This window comes from Staurois parvus, unplaced genomic scaffold (genome assembly GCF_062004578.1).
Source record: "Staurois parvus isolate SC_StPar_1 unplaced genomic scaffold, SC_StPar_1.0 ptg000002l, whole genome shotgun sequence".
Classification (NCBI taxonomy): Eukaryota; Metazoa; Chordata; class Amphibia; order Anura; family Ranidae; genus Staurois; species Staurois parvus.
In genome coordinates this window covers 4,147,501-4,167,240 of record NW_028317798.1, presented here as the reverse complement: position 1 = coordinate 4,167,240, position 19,740 = coordinate 4,147,501, and the positions used below count along the sequence as shown (strand labels likewise).

Genomic DNA, 19,740 nt, shown 5'->3' with positions numbered 1-19,740 from the left:
TTAGTTAGTTTACTTTATCTTACTGTTTTTATTTTAATTTTTATTTTCCTTGCATTTAAATGAGTATTCTTTGCAAAGGGATTATTTTTTTTTTATTCTTATTTGTTTTAATTACCTTATTTTTTCATTTTATTTTACGGTATTTATTTTTTTATTTTCCTTGCATGAGATTGGGTATTCTTTACACTGTGAAAATGCATCTCATTCAGAAAGCTCTGGGGAAAATTCCGTTGCAAAGTGTAACTTCGCTTACACAGAGAAAAGCCTTTTGTACATAGACCCCCTTTAACTGATTTCTTTAAGACATTTTATATATATATATATATATATATATATATATATATATATATATATACACACACTATATAAATATATATATTATATTGAGCCAGTGAACTGATAGAGGGGTTTGGGCATTGAGGACATTGTGGTATAGCCACATGGGATGGGATGGGGAGGGGGCATCTTTGCTGAGGGACCCTGATGCTGGCTGCATTTAATGAGACCCTCATGCCTGGCACATTCATTATTTGTGTTATTTTTTCCTCAAGTCAAAACCGATTAGTTACACTTAGTGCTGCAAAGATTTAATGATTTTATTGTTTATCTTCAATTTATTTTGATTAACATCCAGGCTCTTTTCATTGCCAATGCAATTAAGTGTAATACTGCAGCCAGAGATTCAATATCCCACAAATAGGAATTAAGACGACAAGTGACAGATTATGGGTTATTCTATAGCAGATAAATCACAGTTAAGAGGTGTGTATTAGTGAGGAATTAAAAAAATCACCGACACCATCATTACAAGGCTCTACATTGGAGTGGGGAGCTGCGCTGGATGACATATGAATTGGATGAGGGTGAGGAAGGATCGGGGAGCATGGATCTACATAGAGAGCAATGCTGACACTCACTGATTGCTGAATGATGACAAGAAAACCTTGCTTCATATGCAGACTACATCACTAGAAAGGGGCAGATACCTGCAAATATAACCACCCCCTTGGTATACCTCCAAGAGGAAAATTAACCATTTTAAGCTGGGTCAAAAGGTACATGATAGGTTTATGTGTGCAAAAATGGTGTATGAAAAAGTTCAAAAACTGGGGAAAAAATTAGTTTGTGTAAGAAATGAGAAAGCCTGGGATTGAAGATGGGACAGCCATTCACCAGGATGCTATATGGTAGTGTATAGGTGGCATGTGTTCTACCATAGGACATTCTAAAGTTGAAGACAAAAAAAAATCTATAGCTCTATCTTTGGAGTCGTGTATCTATCTATCTATCTATCTATCTATCTATCTATCTATCTATCTATCTATCTATCTATCTATCTATCTATCTATCTATCTATCCGTCTGTCTGTCTATGGAGCCATCTATCTATACATCTATCTATCTATGGAGCCATCTATCTATACATCTATCTATCTATGGAGCCATCTATCTATACATCTATCTATCTATGGAGCCATCTATCTATACATCTATCTATCTATGGAGTCATCTATCTATACATCTATCTATCTATGGAGCCATCTATCTATACATCTATCTATCTATGGAGCCATCTATCTATATATGGAGTCATTTATCTCTACATCTATCTATATATGGAGCCATCTATCTATACATCTATCTATCTATGGACCTATCTATACATTATCTATAGACCTGTCTATCTATACAATTATCTATGGAGCTGTATATCTATCCATCTATCTACCTATGGAGTCATCTACACATCCATCTGTCTATGGAGCTATCTATTCATCAATCTATGGAGTCATCTATTTGTCACCTGTGTCGGGATATTTAGAACATGGTGAGGTTGATTTACTAAATGGATAAGGGCTGTTCAAATAGCAGGGTGAACGTTTCTGAGCAATGTGAATATTCGTTCACTTTGAATTCTCAATCGTTTCTTAGCAAGAACCCTGTTCGTTTTACCTTGCAAATGACTGGGCAAAGTGAACACAACCTGACCTTATACACTAGCATTTACTTTGTGGGACAAACAGTCTCTTTACCTTTAGTAAATGAACCCAATTGCCAGATTGTATAGCATATATGTAGTGTGTATCATAAGTATGTCATTATCAATCAATCCATAGATCAATTAATATGTCTATATAATCTGTAACAGAGAGCATGTGGTAGAAAATATACAGTGTGTGTATCATATATATCCCATCTGTTATCTGATAGTATGTGGTAGTAAATAGTGTATCCAGTGTGTGTGTGTGTGTGTGTTTGTGTGTGTATATATACATACTAGGGCCAATTTAGAAAGGACCCAAGTAACCTACCAACATGTGTGTGGAGTGTGGGAGAAAACCGGAGTACCTGGAAGAAACCCAGGCAGGCACAGGGAGAACATGCAAACTACAGGCAGGTGGTGCCATGGTTGGGATATATATATATATATATATATATATATATATATATATATATATATATATATATAATTTTATCCTCCAGCATTTTTTTGCATCATGGTTCTTGAAGGCTCAAGGATGCCAATATTTGGAAGATAGTGTCAGGTTGTATATGGTAGAATATATGCAGTGGGCGTGTCATATCTATCTATCTGTACCTGGGAATATGCAGTATGTGAAGTGTGTGTTATATGTATATCATTCTATGCTTTAGTATTCTTGTAGTAGCTGGTTCCTGATATTAGGAATATTTAACAAAAATATAGTCATATAAATTAATCAATACTTTGCACCACTGGGTATTGAGGGACTCTTGTACAGTATTATTGAGGGACTCTTGTACCTACATTAGTGCATAGATGTCCTATATGTACACACATGGATGTACAGCCACACAGTAGTGAATGTCATCTGTCACCTGGTATCACACTTTACAGGTATTGCAGGAAATGGAAGTGTTCACTATGGAAACTGGGAGGGGGGGGGGGGTATTTATTTGTAAAATGCAGGTGTGCAGAATCAGGCTCATAGAACTGAAGATAAAAGCTAGATTTTTTTTCTCCAGTTTGTAAAAAGAATGTTAGTAAATGAGGTGAAACTATATTCACTTTGAATGCTCATTAGAGGAAATACAGGATTTTTGTTCTATCACAAATTGGATATTCATAGTGAACACAGTTTCACAGTATTCACTTTTTGAGCTTACACCTTCCTAGGTGAACAGTCTCTATCCCTTTAGTAAATCAGCTCCTTGAATTGTGGGATGGTGGTGTTGTCAGTTATGTTGAATCCAATTAGAATAGCTATATACTCTATATATAGTTAAAAAAACAAACAAAAATAAACAAAAACCCCACACAGGTCTATCTAGTTCACCAATAGAAAAAAAAACATAATGAATAGATAAATAGAATAGAAATCCTCCATATACAGAAACCTATACCCACAGATGTTTCAAAGGAAGAAAAAAAAAAACATATAAAGCATGATCCTATTTGCTCCAGCAGGAAAAATAATTCCTTCCTTCCCCTAAGGCAATCAGATTTTCCCTGGATCAATAATCTCTGGTGTTGTTACCTACATATATTAATACACTAAAATATATAAAAAATGTAACTTAAAAAATGTGACATAGGCAGCACATGCCAAGCACGAGACATCTGAAATCATGCCTATCTTATTAGTATAAAGAGAACATGTTCTAGAAGTTTTGGGCAGTGATTAGATCCAGAGCTGAGAAAGAAACTACCAGGGATAAGCGGTTTCTCCTATAAGCATCATATGGTGTCATCTTCCCTATGGGTCCTCATTAATCACATTATCTTCTCAGATATATATATATATATATATATATAAAATAATTTTTTTAATGTAATTCTTTTTTTTTTTTTTACATCCAGAAAAAAAAATACCAGGGATAAGCTGTTTCCATGAGCTGGCATTTCCCCTCTAGGTCTCACTCATGCCATTATTTGCCAAGCTATATGATGATATATATATATATATATATATATATATATATATATATATATATACACACTTTTTATTTAATTTTTTTAATTTTTTTTTTTGTATCCACAGCAGGAAAAAAGACTACCAGGGGTAGGCAGTTTCCATAAGGTGGCATCTTCTTTATACGTCTCTCAGTCATGCCATTATCTGCCAAGCTATGTGAAGCTATTTGCTCAGTTGTGCAGACTGTACCATGCAGAAGAGAGTAGGGCAGATTTCCAGACACACACACACACTCCCTTTCCCCATCTCTCTTACTGTACATATGCATATACATGAATATACCCCACCCAGAGCCCAGCACACACCATCCACCAGGTCTGCTCTCACCACACTCTGTGCACCAGCAAGGTAAGATATCATCTCTCTGTATATACTGAAGAGGGGGGGTCTTCAGCACCCCATTTCCCCAGCTCCATCTGTCTTCAGGGACCTTGTTCTGTACAAGGACCTTTCATGCATATTACCATATGTGAAATACTCTCTTTTAATCCATCTACTTACTTTGCATCTGGCCCTAAAGTATATCTGAGCTGTCATTATTTCTCTGGGTATTGGAGTGTGCTGTTGATTTATTGTATGAAATGTATGTAGAGATACAGTGGATTTAGCCTTTTGGGGTGCTTTTTTTTTAAATGATCATTATACAATCAAAAAAAAACAAACAAGCACATGAGCAGTGTTTTCGCAGCTTTTGTATTGAAGTGATGTATATTTTAGCTGGTCCTGGAAGAAAAGAGGATTTAACCCTGGTGCTCCTCAGTGGGATCCCTTGGAGTATGTAGGGGAGCAGGACCAGCCCAGGAGCCCCCAGTCCACTGGATACAAAAGCATTTAGATCGGTTTGAAGCAGTTAATCCCGTGCTAGCTGGGTACCTTTTGTTTCCAAGTCCTCTGTGGGTTTTTTTTTTTTTCAGCTTGTCCTCCTCGCCTGATTGACTGCCCAATGGATGCTAATTATCCAAATGTCGCTCCTGTCCTTTGACTGACTTGCCATGTATTGTAGGACAACTGTCATGCATTCTGTCATTGCGGATCATATTACAATATCATCATATGAAAATGGTCCCCCCACCAACTCAGCTTGTGATGCAGCAGATGCTGGAGAGATTGCAGCCTTTAATTTGGGTGGAATTCAGCAGGGTCAGCGATTAGGGCCACCTAGCCTGGCTGCCATTGAAATTCAAGCACGACAGAGGTGTATGTTTCTGCATTTGCATCATAATATCCCAACGTCTTCCTAGGCTGCTCCTCCTGCCTGTGCACGCACTGTGTAATGTACTGCCATTCCCAGCAATTAAACTCATACCTGTCTAATTAATGCTGCGACAATACAAACAGTGCCGAATTAGGGCTCAGACGGTGACAACGAGGACACCTGAGGCTGCCTGTGTGCAGGGACCGGGATCACACACACAGCACACACTGGCTGCTGCTGCTGGGACATGAGCGCTGATCAGTCTGCACATGGGGTGTCTGTCTGTGTTCTCCGATCAATGGGTGTCACTCTCACGTTGTCTGTCATCCTCATCCTGATCTTCATTCTGGGTTCTCCCTGTGTACCTGCAATAGGGGATCCCACTCAGCAGGGACAATGCTGTATATTGGTGGTATTATTTGATATAGGATGTATGTGGATGTATATGGACTACAGGCTACACTGTGGTCACTACACAGCCAGAGCCTACTGATAGTGTACTTCTATTTGATGCCAACTTCTCTGGTCAGGAACCAGGCTCACAGTGCTCCGGCCAACCTATGTCCTATCCTATCTCTACTATGGTTCCAGTCTACAATAACAGGAAAATGGAGACTGTCATCAATATCATCTTCCATCAGATCTCTTCAGAGCTTTCTCTCTCTCTTTCGATTATATCGTTTTTCACTTTCTTTCTGTTCTCTACACCTCTTTCTTTTCTGCCTCTTATTTTTTTTCTTTCACGATCTCTTTATTTTCTCCCTTTCGTTCTATTTTTCTTTCCTTTTTTTAGTTTATATTTTTTCCCTTCTTTCTTTTCTCTCTCATTTTCTCTCTCTTTTTTTTTAAACGTTCACTATATTTTCTCCCTTTCGTTCTTTTCTCTCTCTCTCCTTTCTTTTATCTCATATTTCCCCCTTCTTTCTTTTCTCTCATTTTCTCTTTTTTTAAAAAAAACTTTCACTGTCTCTTTATGTTCTCCCTTTATTTCTCTTTTCCCCCCTTTCTTTTTCCTCTCTCTCCTTCTTTCATTTCAACCTATCTTTCTATCGTTCCTCTCTGTCCTTTTTCTATCTGTCATTCTCATTGAACATCTGTCTCGTTTTCTTTTCTTCTTCTTTCTCTCTTTCCCTCTCTCCTTTTTTTATCTTTCATTCTTTTCTCCTCTTTCTTTCCTCTCCCCTCCATCCTTTTTTTTTCTTTCATTTTTCTCTTTTTTTCTTTCTTTTTTTTTCCTCCACTCCCTCTTTTCTTTTTCTTTCTTTCTTTTCTTCTCTTTCTTTTCTTCTCTTTCTTCTCTCTTTCTTTCTCTCATGCTTTCTTTTTTTTAGTCTCTTTTTTTTCTCTTTATTTCTTTCTCTCATGCTTTCTTTTTTTTTTCTTAGTCTTTCTTTTCGCGTTCTATTTCTTTCTCTCTCTCATGCTTTCCTTTTTTATTTTTTGAGTCTTTCTTTTCTCTTTCTCTCTTTCTCTCATACTTTCTTTTATTTTAGCCTTTCTTTTCTCTTTATCTCGTTCTTTTTTTTTTAGTCTTTCTTTTCTCTTTCTTCCTTCTTTCCTTTTTATTTTAAAATATCTTTTCTTTTCTTCCCCACCTTATTAACTTTTCCTCTACATTTCACGGCTATGGAGACACCCCAGTGACCCAGTGAGATCTTTGTATGTCTTTTATATACAATCCTTCCAGCAGTGTATCGATGTGACTGTGGAGAGGTGATGATGGACAGTGTGCATTGTCTGTGTCAAATACTAGTATATCCTTTATATTGTAAACAGGTTGTGACGCATATTCCTTGATGATAAATAATATGCTGAGTATTTTGTATGGGAGATTGGAGGATAATTGACAGGCATTTCAAGCAGGTGAAAGTTAGAAAAGGTCTCCTTATGGCTGTTTTATGGCTGGAGATTAGTTCCATGCATTGTTTTATATCAGAGCCATAATAATAATAAACATCACGTGCAGCAACTGTGCTAATGTAGGAGCATAGGGAGCATTAGTTTATCATTGTGATCGTCTGTGCTGGGGGGGGACCTACAACAAGAAAAAAAGGGGGGGGGGCAGCCTGTGTCACTGGAAGGAAAGAAATGTGTGAAGAGAGAACATTGCCAATTAACCCCAAATCTCCCTGGGATGTTTGCTGTTTTTTCCTGGTCCTGTCCTGCCTTGGAGTAATTGGATACTGTTGTAAAAAAGAATGCGGATGTTTTAAGGTTTTCAGTAACTACTTTGAAAAAAAAAAAAAACGACTGTAGACAGATTCCAAGCAGACGGACCCCCTCCCCCCCCCAAAAGCAGCTATAAAACCCAAACTGTTCTCCATCATTTGCAGGAGACGCTTCCTATGCCAGGGAATGTTCTATAATAGGGGACAGCAAGATCTCACTGACTGCCCCCAGCACTGATCAGCACTGACAACCCTCCACAACACAGCCACTGATCAGGGAGGTGCTTGGCTGAACTCACAGACATACAGCTCTAATCTGCACCAGGCATGACATTTGTCCTCTGCCTTAGAAAGTCACTTGGTAAACAATTCTAAAGTTGTACAGGAACTCCACAACTCACACAGGTGCACTGTAGTAGTCATCATGGTAAATCAGATTCTCCTATAGGAACAATTCACTGGATCGTTTTAACCCCTTTTATCATTGAATTTTGAATCTGCATTATATAGATTATTATTTTCTTTGTAATAGGACAGATTTGCTGCATGATGCTGAGAGAGATTAATCAAATGATTGCAGTTTTTTTTTACTGTGCGTCATGTGTCCTTATGTTGATTTGGAGATGATAAAATACTATATTTATATTCATAATTGACATAAGTAATAAATATATATAAATTGCATATTACATGGGCTACTCTATCCACCAAACCTCCTAATCTCATCCCGAAAATACAATAGATAAGGAACATAAATGTTTAGATCTGATCCATGAATGGTTATTGATATTTATCAATACTCTGACTGGAGCCTGTGCTACAAAGGCAGTACATGAGCAAATATTTGTGATAGTTGCCTTCTCCTCCAGGTCTAAATGGAATGGGTAATCAGGGTAGGATGCTCACTGGCTTTTCAGGGTTTCCAAATGTATCTAATAAAATGTTTCCACTAAATATTTTATTTATATATATATATATATATATATATATATATATATAATTTGTTTATGTTAAGGTCAACCATTAGTAAAAAAAATTATAGAAAACCTCACTATGAAGAACCCACAGTTCATCCAGAAGAGGAAGTTGGAGAAATCCTACATTTTAATTAAAAGAAAAAATATATATGTTTTATATATATTTCTAATAATATATTATTAAATTATATATATATATATATATATATATATATATATATATATATATATATATATATACACCCACACACAGACACTTTTTGAAATGTGTTATTTCCCTCTCTCTCCATTCATTGGCTCCCCATTCTTGTAAAGCACACCAACAAACTTTCTAAAGATTGGCAATCCACAGTCCATAGAAGAAACCTTGTTGGGGATGTACTATATGAATGAGGGGTTATTTCCCTGGTAAATGTAAGCTGTGTACAGGTAATCTCCAGAGACCTGGGGAGCTGTAGATGTGATCTTGCTGTCAAAAAAGCAAAGTGCCTCATGTATTAGCAGCACATCAATGCCTGGAAGGAGAGGAGCAGGCACACAAAGCATAAACAATTCAGTTAGCAGGAACACAAAGCATTAGGTCCTTGCTCCACATCCCATCAGCACCTGTGTTTGCTATATATACATCATTGTCTCCCTGGCAGCCTCCTGGATATTAGTGAGAGGTGCCGGCTTGTTTTACACAGTGCACAGAATGAATGGATCAGGCCACATTTCCATGAGAGTAAAATGATTAATTACTCGATGTCAGTCACTGATCTATGAAGACATAACACCACAGCAGACAATGTGCAGGATGCCCCAAGCTACAACCATGTTTTAATTCCTGCTTTATTGTATGCTCTGCTATATATTAAGTCTTAATAACCGTATGAGACTTGGGGAAACATATGACAGATCAATCACAGCGATCCCCTCCTCTCTTACCCAGTGATTCCCCTTAACCCCTTCCTTGCCTTGCCCATCCCACCCATGGAGCTGATCTGTTACAAATGAGACAGCCAGGATTAGCCCTGCCTTGTGGCTCCTGCATCAGGTTCCCAGCAATTTGGAGGCTCAGCCTTGTGCCTTGTGCAAGGTCGCTTTGTTGGGCTTTAGTCACACTAGCTGGGCTGGGAGCTGGTATTGGCTAGGAGCTCCTGCTAGATAACAGATGGTATCCTAGAGCTGATTACCTTACTACACACAGGCATCGGCTGGGGACTCCCAACATTTATGATTTGTTCACCTGTCATCTACTTGCAAAAGAAGAGATTGTGGGAGCATATCTTGGGGAATACAGCTCATTCCCTGCCCCAGCACAGCAAGGAAAAAAGCCTAAAACTGGCCATACACTAGGCAATCCTAATTGCACAATCTCCTTGAAATCTCTTAGATTGTAAACTCCAAGGAACAGGGCCCTCCTATCCCTCTTGTATTGAACTGTATTGTCTCCCGTTATATTGTACAGTGCTGAGCAAACTGTTGGCGCTATATAAATCCTGTATAATAATAATAAAATCTACCATCAGCTATGAAGTACAAGGGCTTGCTTGATTTGATGCAAATGGAATGGGTTGGTTGGGTTTGTCCCTCTAGTACATAGTTTTGGGAACTATAAAGGAGATTGCACAATCAGATTGCATGGTGTATAGCTTAAGCTAGCTGCCTAATTCCCAGTAAACCAGTAGGGAAGGGCTGAGCCTTTCATCAGTCTCTTGTTACACTGTCCATCCAGCTAGTCATATATATATATATATATATATATATATATATATATATATATATATATATATATATATATTACACAGTGTACAAGGTGCTGTTATTATTTCAGCACTGAAAACTGTTCTCTATTAGTTTATTTTCAATCTGTTTAACTTTTAAACTTTTCTTTCCACAGGACTACCCACTTGATAATTATATATATATACCCACACACACATATACATACATAAACACACACACACAACCTAACCTAATACGTCTATTTTAACTGATCCCAGCTGGCAGTTTATCTTAGATTTTACAAACTTGTGCATTTCCATACATTTCTCTTTTACATACTATTTAGTATAAAAATATTTTCACTTCTTTAAGGTGAATGAATCCCAGTTATTCACCATAGGCTTAATTCACAAAGTTTTAGCACAAGGATAAGGCTCTTTATTTCATCCACCTGACTTATTTCAACTAAAAAAAAAAATATAAGTGTCACTTTTTAATTATTTATTTTTGAAAAGAGGACCCTTTGCCTGGCAAGCCATCTAAGCCCTTGTAGACACAAAGAGTGACTTTCACAAAGAGTTGCTCTTCTAGCAGAGATCAGCTGTTTGGGGGCATGGTCCTGGCACTTTGGGCCAGAAGGGGTTAAATCACCCATTTCCTTGGAATCATAAAGTCTTGGCTGCTCTTGTACAGGAGGCTGCTTGGCCCTGGGTTTGGTCTCAGCAGATCCCACAGGCGCCAGATTAGGCCGCTACTTAGAAATTCTGAAAGGTCCTCTTGTGTTTATAAGGAAATCTCTGCAAGGATAATACCTGGCACTACTACTCGCCAGAAAAACATAAACATATTACAGCAATAAAAAAAAAAATAATTAATACGTCAATATCATGCTATTTTATTTTAGTAGGTTGATGCTGATCTGGAGGATGAACTGTAGTGTGCTAAGTTCCAAATTTAATTTCTTTTAGAATATTGTTTTATTATTATATTAAAGACTACAGGTATGACAAAAAAACAGCAGAGGAAACAAAAATATGCATCTATTAGCAACATGAACAGCTAAAATTCGGTTTTTTTTTTAGGAATGTGTGATCAAGCAATATTAGTTAAAATTATATATATGTCTAAAACACACAATTTATATTTTTTATATATAACACATATGTATTATATATGTATGTATGTATATTTATACATACACACACACATATATATATATATATATATATATATATATATATATATATATATATATACACACACACACATACAGTGTGTGTGTGTGTATATATATATGTATATATATATATATATATACACACACACACATACAGTGTATATATATATATATATATTAAAAATATATATATATATATATATATATATAGTGTATTTACACACACAAACATATGACACATACAAATATGAAACACACACACATATATATATATATATATATATATATATATATATATATATATATATATATATATATATATATATATATAGTGTATACACACGTCCACTTTAAAGAATAGGTAGGTAAAGCACTGATCACTGACAGCTGCCACAATAACATCCTCTTCGATGATGTTCCATATTGTCATAGCATGTCTAAATATTGCAGCACCCCACTCCAGGTGGAATCGAGGGCAGGGGTTCCCTTTTCTCTCTACAGCTTGTAATGATCTAATTAATTATTTTGCCTTCCAAACCAAAGCCTGGTCTCTGATTGGGTTAACCCATGCCTTGTCACGCATCTGAATGCCAGTCGGCATCTAGAGCTGCAAGGGGTTAACGCTGTACCATCAATCTCCTCCCTTTTCTGATATTAAAATAAATTCCCATCCCCTAGGAATGTTTTTTTTCGTTTTGTTTTGTTTTTGATTGTTGTACTTCTATTAATACCGAGCGATATTTTAAATAGGGCAGCATGCTTTCCTTAGTTATCACTGTACACAGTTAACTAATAAAAGCTGATCGTACCTAGTTATGGCAATAAATGTTCACTGCAAACCCATCAATAACTTAAAAAATATATAAAAAGAACCAACAAAAACCGACCAAAAAAAAAGAAAAAAACAATAGCTAAAAACAAATACATACATGGTTCTGCAACTGTATCTCTAGTCTGCATGTTATCTAAACAAAGTAACATCTGAAGAATCAGTGAAGTAAGAGTTTCCATAAAACATAAAATAAAACTAAAAACATAAATACATTAGAAGTCCGTAAAAGCTGTCCCAATAACCCCAAGAATGAAATATTCACATGTGTAATGTGGAGAAGGGCTGAGTTATGAATGTGAAGAGCAGTCCCAGAAGATGCACTGCCTATGTCTCCTGTGACATTGGGGTACAGAGTTGCATTTTGAAAGAGAGAGAGTAGTAAAACCCTCTACTGGAGAAAACTGATCCCCCCCCCCCCCCCCCAAATACACACAGTTCTATAATAAGCAGCCAGTGGCAGCTTAGAGCCAATCAGCACAAGGCATGGTCCTGACGTCAGAGGCCTCGTAGAAAAGGTGCAGTACTCATTGCACAGAGGACTGCAGAGCTGGAATAAAGAAGAGAGCTTCTCACTTTAAGGGATTACACCAAGTCCATGCAGAAGACCCTCCTCCCCCATTACTCACACACAGCCCTGCCTGCAGGAGCAAAAAAACTTAACACAGCAACGGTCCATAGATGATCAGCAGGACACACCAGCCCCAAGTTTATCCTCTAAATAAATCCCAATTTGGTTTCTGCATGCAACCTGCATTTCCCTGACAGCAGCGCTTGAGGAACCTTGGTGGGTCTCAGTAGTAACTTTAGCTCCTCGTTGGAGAAAGCCCATCTACGATGTTGCCGATGATTGGATCCTGTCCCTGCTGCTGCCTTGGCATGAAGAAAAAGGACCCAGATGCCTAATTTCAGCACTTGCAGCTCCTCCATCCATCCACAGCCTCCCGTCAAATAGTCCTGAGATCTTCTGCAGCTTCTCAGACCACCTGAGGATCTTCTTCTCTAGCGATGTCCTTCATGATAGACTTGTAGTCCTCAGACCCCCATCACATGACATTCCTCAGGAAGGACAGATCGGGGCTTTGACTTCATTTTTTTATTTGGAGGGGAGGGGGGGGGGGTCACCTGGTTGGCTTTTGGTTCCATCATTTCTCCAAGGACGATCTCAGAAAGCTGCCTCTGGGTGGACAATCAATGCATGGCTTAGGAGTCCAGTTTATGGAAATAGGCTCCAGCTACCACAGCATCTGCAAAGATTCCCACGCGTGTTTTTTCCACGCTCCAGAGATGCTTTTCCACAGTCTGTCAGGGGGGGAGATGCATGGGGTCATCGATGAGATGGACAGAAGATCCAAAAGTGAAAGCTCCGCCATCAGCTCTGCTATAGACAGAGGGGAGACTGAAACGGTAGGTGGAGGGGGGGAGGGGGGAGGCCCAAGGCTGTAGGTGCCACACTGCCATGTTATAAGATAACAATATTCTAAAATTAAAAATGATCAATGGCAGCTCCAGCAAAATCCTTATATTCAGATCCAAGCTAGAGAAAAGACAAGTGTGGTCCATTGTGCCCTTCATTTCATTGTGAGGTATGCATGGTGTACCATTGATTTATTATTACATATCTGCGAGGGAGGCATGACTAGATTAGGATGCCTTTGTGCTTCTAATATGAAAAAAAGTGTACTTCTAAATGCAGCTTGCTTCCTCTTCACTTCATGAGATTACAGAATAGTTTTTTGTCACCATAAGAAATGTCGCACAAAAAAAAAGTCATCCACAAATTAATTTTAAACTTGTGCACTTAAACGTTTAAATATTTATTATTTCTTTAAAAAATCGTTAAACCCAGAATAATATCATATGGCAAAAAATATAAAGGTAATTGCCACTAAAATGCCAAACTGGTGGATCATAATCTGAAAAGATCCATGAGATATATATATATATATATATATATATATATATATATACACATACATACACACACATACATACATACACAAAAAGTATAATTACAGAATTATATTTACTGAGGAGTTAGATTTCTGACATTTGGATTGTAGCAGTGGTACTAATTGCACAGATATATATATATATATATATATATATATATATATACATACACATATATATATATATATATATATATATACACATCCTTTTTTTATTAATATATTGTTTTACCAAAAGACCATTCCATTTCCATTACACATAAATTAGGTTAATATCTCACATAGATTATTAGCTAACAATGCCACACAATTATTTAACAGAAATTTAATTATTTTAGTAACAAAAATTTTTTATTTTACAAATTGTTTAGTAAAAAAACAGTAATTAGAATTTGATTTATCATGTGCAGTCATTTATTTCAGAAGTGCATGTCACGTGGTCCCACAATACCCATCTATTATAGTATATATGTGTACAGTTACATTTGGAAAACTAGGATTACACACATGATATGCTAGTGATGTACATGTGTTATATTAATGTGACATTTTTATTTCACGCTTCTAATAGCCCAGAGAGCAATGTGTGTGTGTGTTTCCAGACTTCCACCTTCATGGCAGGTTAGGCTCGATTATAACATGAAAGTATTACCAAACTGCATTTAAAGCGATCACAAATCTATCATTCCACACATTAGACGATGATCCAACTGCTAGTGTACAGCGATGTTTCTCTACATGTGATGCTGCGTCTCAATAAATTATCGATTTTCAGAAGACTTTTGCTCTTGCTGTTTTTGCATAAAACAGAAATCACAATTAAAATATTTCAAATAGGATTTTGTATGAACCTTGGTTTCACCGGCAGGTTACATGTTATATTAAAATATGAATAGAAAATATTTATTTTCACTTTTTTAACTATAGGACAGTGTAGGAAGCCAGCAAAATACTAGATGACACATATTCTCTCACTCTCTGTATGTGTGTGTATGTGTGTATATATATATATATATATATATATATATATATATATATAGTTATATAGTGTATATGTACATATACACACTATATATGTATACATATATATAATTAAAAGAAAAAATATGTTTTGTATATTTTTTTAAATTTTATACATAGACACACACACACGCAGGAACTTTAGTGTTTCCGGAAAATAACAACCCCAAAACAATCACATATTGTCTTTAATATACACAAGCTCTTATATACTACACATACATCTACATTTGGAATCTCGATGAAAATTTCTTTTGCCCCATCAGAACGCCTACAGGGCAAGAGGCAAAATGTAGTAATTTGTAATATAATGTAATATCATTTGTGACTACAGATCTTACAGTAGAAGCATGGTGACTTTTAGCAGGCATTTATCAGGCAAGCCAAATTCCAAGTGTTTGGAATAAAAAAAATAAAGTAATACAAATGTCATCAAGTTCTGTAGATGTCTAATTTGTGGCAGTTATTTATTTTTTTGCAGTTTTTTACTTTTTTTTTTTTACAGTTTGATAGTTGTTTGTTCTGGTCTTTTTTATTGTTGTAGTAACCTCTTTGGTTTAATAGTGAGAAATCTGAGGATGGAATATTTTACTGACTGTGTCTTTGTGCCCCTTTTTGCCAGACGATGCCCTCCATCAGCAGTGACAGGGCTGCCTTGTGTGCCGGCTGTGGGGGGAAAATCTCGGATCGGTACTACCTCCTGGCAGTGGACAAGCAGTGGCACATGCGCTGCCTGAAGTGCTGTGAATGTAAATTAAACTTAGAGTCTGAACTGACCTGCTTCAGCAAAGATGGCAGCATCTACTGCAAAGAGGACTATTACAGGTACCATACCCCCCCTGCCCCATCCCCCTTCTCCATACATCAAAGCATCAAACTCACCCCTTTATTTTAAAATAAAAAAAAAACCTGTAAAAAATAAGAATTCTTTCAAAAATAGTAGTGATTCCATGGACCTGCCTCTTGGTAAAGATGGGGATTTCGAATCTGTAGGATTATCAGGCTGAATTCACAAAGGTAACACTCCATAATAAGTGCTCTTAGTTTTTTCTGAGTGATAGTATTTTTTTTACTAAGTTGTCACATGACTGAAATAAAAATCCTTATCCTTTTGTTAAAGTATTAGTGAATTGAGCCTTAAGGCTTAATTCACAACGATAACACACCAGGATAAGAATCCTTATTTAAAAAAAAAAGTGACCTTATTTTTAAAATTACAGTCACATGGCTGTAATAAAGATCTTTATTCCTTTGTTAAAGTTTTGTGCATTGATGAGAGGCTCAATTCCCAAATCTTACATACAGGGAAAAGGGTTCTTGTTTTTTTTTTTAAAAAAGTGACAACTATTTTCAGTTGAGTCCAATGATATTTATACAGTCACATGGCCTAAAAAAAGAAATTAATACTTTGTGATTAGAGTCAATATATTGTGTAATCTGAGGTTGGATTGTGAATGTATTGGAATATAAAATATTTTATCCTGGATCATTAAACGTATCAGCCACTTTTATAGATCAACTTCTATTATGTTTGGGTTTTTTTTTATTTTTTTTGTGTAATATAAGTAACCTCTGTCACAATATTAAAAAAAAAACAACTATACGAGACATAAAATATCAGATCACACGAGATCACTTTCTACCATATTATTCTTTCACTCTATAGGAACCCTCTGCACCATAAAACGCTAAAACAATATTTCTACTGTTGTCCAATAAAATGGAAACTTCTGATTTTCATATAAAAGGTGGAGGGCATTTTATTTTACGGGTTGACATGCTCATTTCAGTTTGAGGAGTGCGAAGTTCCCCTGGAAATACTTCATTAATATGGAACAGGCGTTGCGGTTAATGGCAGGCAGGGAAGGGGTTAATCGGAAGGCTACTGCATTTGCCTGCTTGTTTTATTTGGCCATCAGTCCCGAAGTGCTTTGGATGAACGGGGACTTGTGAAGGATTTATGGATCCCCCCAAAAAATCTTATAGTCCTGGAGACCTTTGCTATAATATAAATTACATATTAAACTGCTTAAAATATTTTGAAGTGCGGTAACTATGGATATAGGAAAAATCAATCAGATCATTATCAGATTAAAGTTTTCTGTCTTTTATTTATTAGTGTATTTATTTCAACAAGATCAGATGTTTTATTAAATTGAAACTTTGATATACAAGCCTCCTTTGCCCCAAGATGCTAAAGTTTAATTTATTAACTTATAATTGATCAGTGACTATATATATATATATATACACACACACATACTGTAAGGTTACATTCACTGAGGACATATATACTTTATATGTATATAGTGTTACTTATGCCTTTTTGGAGTTTTCTAGTGATTATACAGTATGGTGAGATCATGGTAAATGTTTGGGCTTTCTGTGAGGCATTAGAGATTGTCATGGTGGGATTTGGTGGTATGTGGGTACTCCACTGAGTTTCTGACTCACCAGTTGGGACAATGTTCCCTTAGTGAGTCCAAACGTTTTTTTTTTAAATTGAAGTATGATCACATCACAAACAAGAGAGTGCAACGTTTCGGAGTCACGCGGGACCCCTTCCTCAGGCATGTGAGGTTCTTAGTAGAGTTGGGACTTTTTGACCACTACCACCTTGCCTGTACCAGTTCTGGACCCATATAATACATATCAACAAACTCTTACTTTACCAGTAGAAATTAACTACATGTCCTATGATGCCTCAAAGCATGGAGTCAAGCTATTATTTGTTGTTTTCTTTCATACAGTAGTCAATAATGTCTGGACATTATATGGGGATTGATATCTATAGTGTCGACTTTAGAGAATTGAAAACAATTGCCTACTTATCAGAAGTCAATAGTGACTAAAAATAACGTGGGACTGATATCTAGAAGGTTGACTTTAGAGAAACGAGAACTATTGTCTACTTATCAGACGTCAGTAGTGTCTGATAATAATGTTGGAATTGATATCTATAGAGTTGGCTTTAGAGAAATGAGAACCTTTGCCTCCATATATAATGTTGTCTAATTGTGAACTTGTTCTGATTCTACATCTGCAGGAGGTTTTCCGTCCAGAGATGTGCAAGATGCCACTTGGGAATCTCAGCCTCTGAGATGGTCATGAGAGCAAGGGACTTGGTGTACCACCTCAACTGTTTCACCTGCAACACATGCAACAAAATGTTGACCACTGGAGACCATTTTGGCATGAAGGACAACTTGGTCTACTGCAGGCTTCACTTTGAGACTCTGATCCAAGGAGAGTACCAGGTTCATTTCAATCACTCGGATGTGACATCAGGGAAGGGTTCAGGACTGGGGTCTGGGGCTACCTCTGTAGGGCTGCCTTATTACAACGGTGTGGGGACTGTGCAGAAAGGGAGGCCAAGGAAGAGGAAGAGCCCAGGGCCCGGCGCAGACCTGGCAGCCTACAACGCAGGTAAGCAAAGCAAGCCAGGCTCGTTCATTTCTAATGCAATGTTTTCCTCTTGATTACACAAAACAGCTTCCATTTATTAAATCTCAACTGATAATAATAGCCTAGCTGGGTATAATTATTTGCATCAAGTGCTGTCAAGCTGGTAATTGCAGGAGCTAAAAATCTTAGCATTTTTTTTTTCACTTCAGGTAGAAACACATTGAATAGAAATCAGGTAGAAGAAAAGATAGGACTAGACGCTGGAAGAGGGCAGGGATCAGTGATCTATGGGGACCACTGGCTTCTTCAGAGGGGGAACTACAAATCCCAGCAATCCTGCAAACTATCTAATCTATCGATATATTTCCTCACCCATCTAGCTACAAATCTATTGGGCTGATGTACCAGAGGGGTTGAGACTCTTCACTCAAAAAGTGTAAAATATTAAATTGTTCAATCATGTAAAAAGTGAATAGTAATTTGGTGTATCTACCAGTCTATCTACTGTGTATTGACTTTTAAATCTGTTTATATTTCATTCTCTCGGTTATCTCTTTATAATCTATACAAGTATACTCTATGATTTAGAATGTAGTTATATTTGATCTATTATTGGTCTGTCTACTAATGATCTAACTATTAATGACCTATATCTGTTTATAATGTATTCATTCATGATCTATTGTCTATTAGTGATCTATCTATCTATCTATCTATCTATCTATCTATCTATCTATCTATCTATCTATCTATCTATCTATCTATCCTTTATATATTATCTATCCTTTATTATCTATCTATCTATAATCTCTGGTTATCTATACATTTATCAACGTATTATCTCTCTCTCTATATATATCTATATATATTATTTTTTTTATCTATTCATGATCTACCTATTTATCTATCTATCTTGTATTCATATTTTATCTATCATCTCTATCTATAATATCTATAATTTATCAACTCATGATCTATGAATTATCTATCCTTTATTTATGTATTATCTACCTTTATTGATCTATCTACTTATTATTGATCTACCTATTAATGATCTATCTATTTATCAGTTATATTTTCTATCTTTTATGTAATCTATCTTTTATATTATTCATCTTTTACATATTATCTATGTCTCCTATCTATCTATCTATCTATCTATCTATCTATCTATCTATCTATCTATCTATCTATCTATCTATCTATCTATCCCCTGTGTAGGGGTGTGCCTAGTGTAGGACAGGGTAGGGGTTACACAGGTGTTGTAGGTGACAGCCCTGAGTGGAGTGTTTGTTAATGACAGGTGATTTGTAGAAAGCTGATGGAAGCAAGTGGTGCGGCTCCTGCATCAGGTT

The 19,740-nt window shown here is 36.4% G+C and overlaps 1 protein-coding gene across 2 annotated transcripts in view; it reads left to right on the top strand.

The window, feature by feature from the left end:
* Positions 1-4,152: 4,152 nt before the first annotated feature.
* The window catches only part of LHX2 (LIM homeobox 2), a 50,670-nt gene continuing 35,082 nt past the window's right edge, over positions 4,153-19,740 (top strand). The window contains exons 1-3 of one of the 2 annotated variants that reach the window (XM_089668315.1): positions 4,153-4,303; positions 15,603-15,805; positions 18,027-18,406. In XM_089668315.1, the coding sequence (XP_089524441.1) occupies positions 15,606-15,805; positions 18,027-18,406 (580 nt within the window). In that variant the 5' untranslated portion in view covers positions 4,153-4,303; positions 15,603-15,605. Of the gene's footprint in view, positions 4,304-12,542; positions 13,416-15,602; positions 15,806-18,026; positions 18,407-19,740 lie in introns of those variants that run through there. The other variant, XM_089667865.1, reaches the window with a different exon arrangement.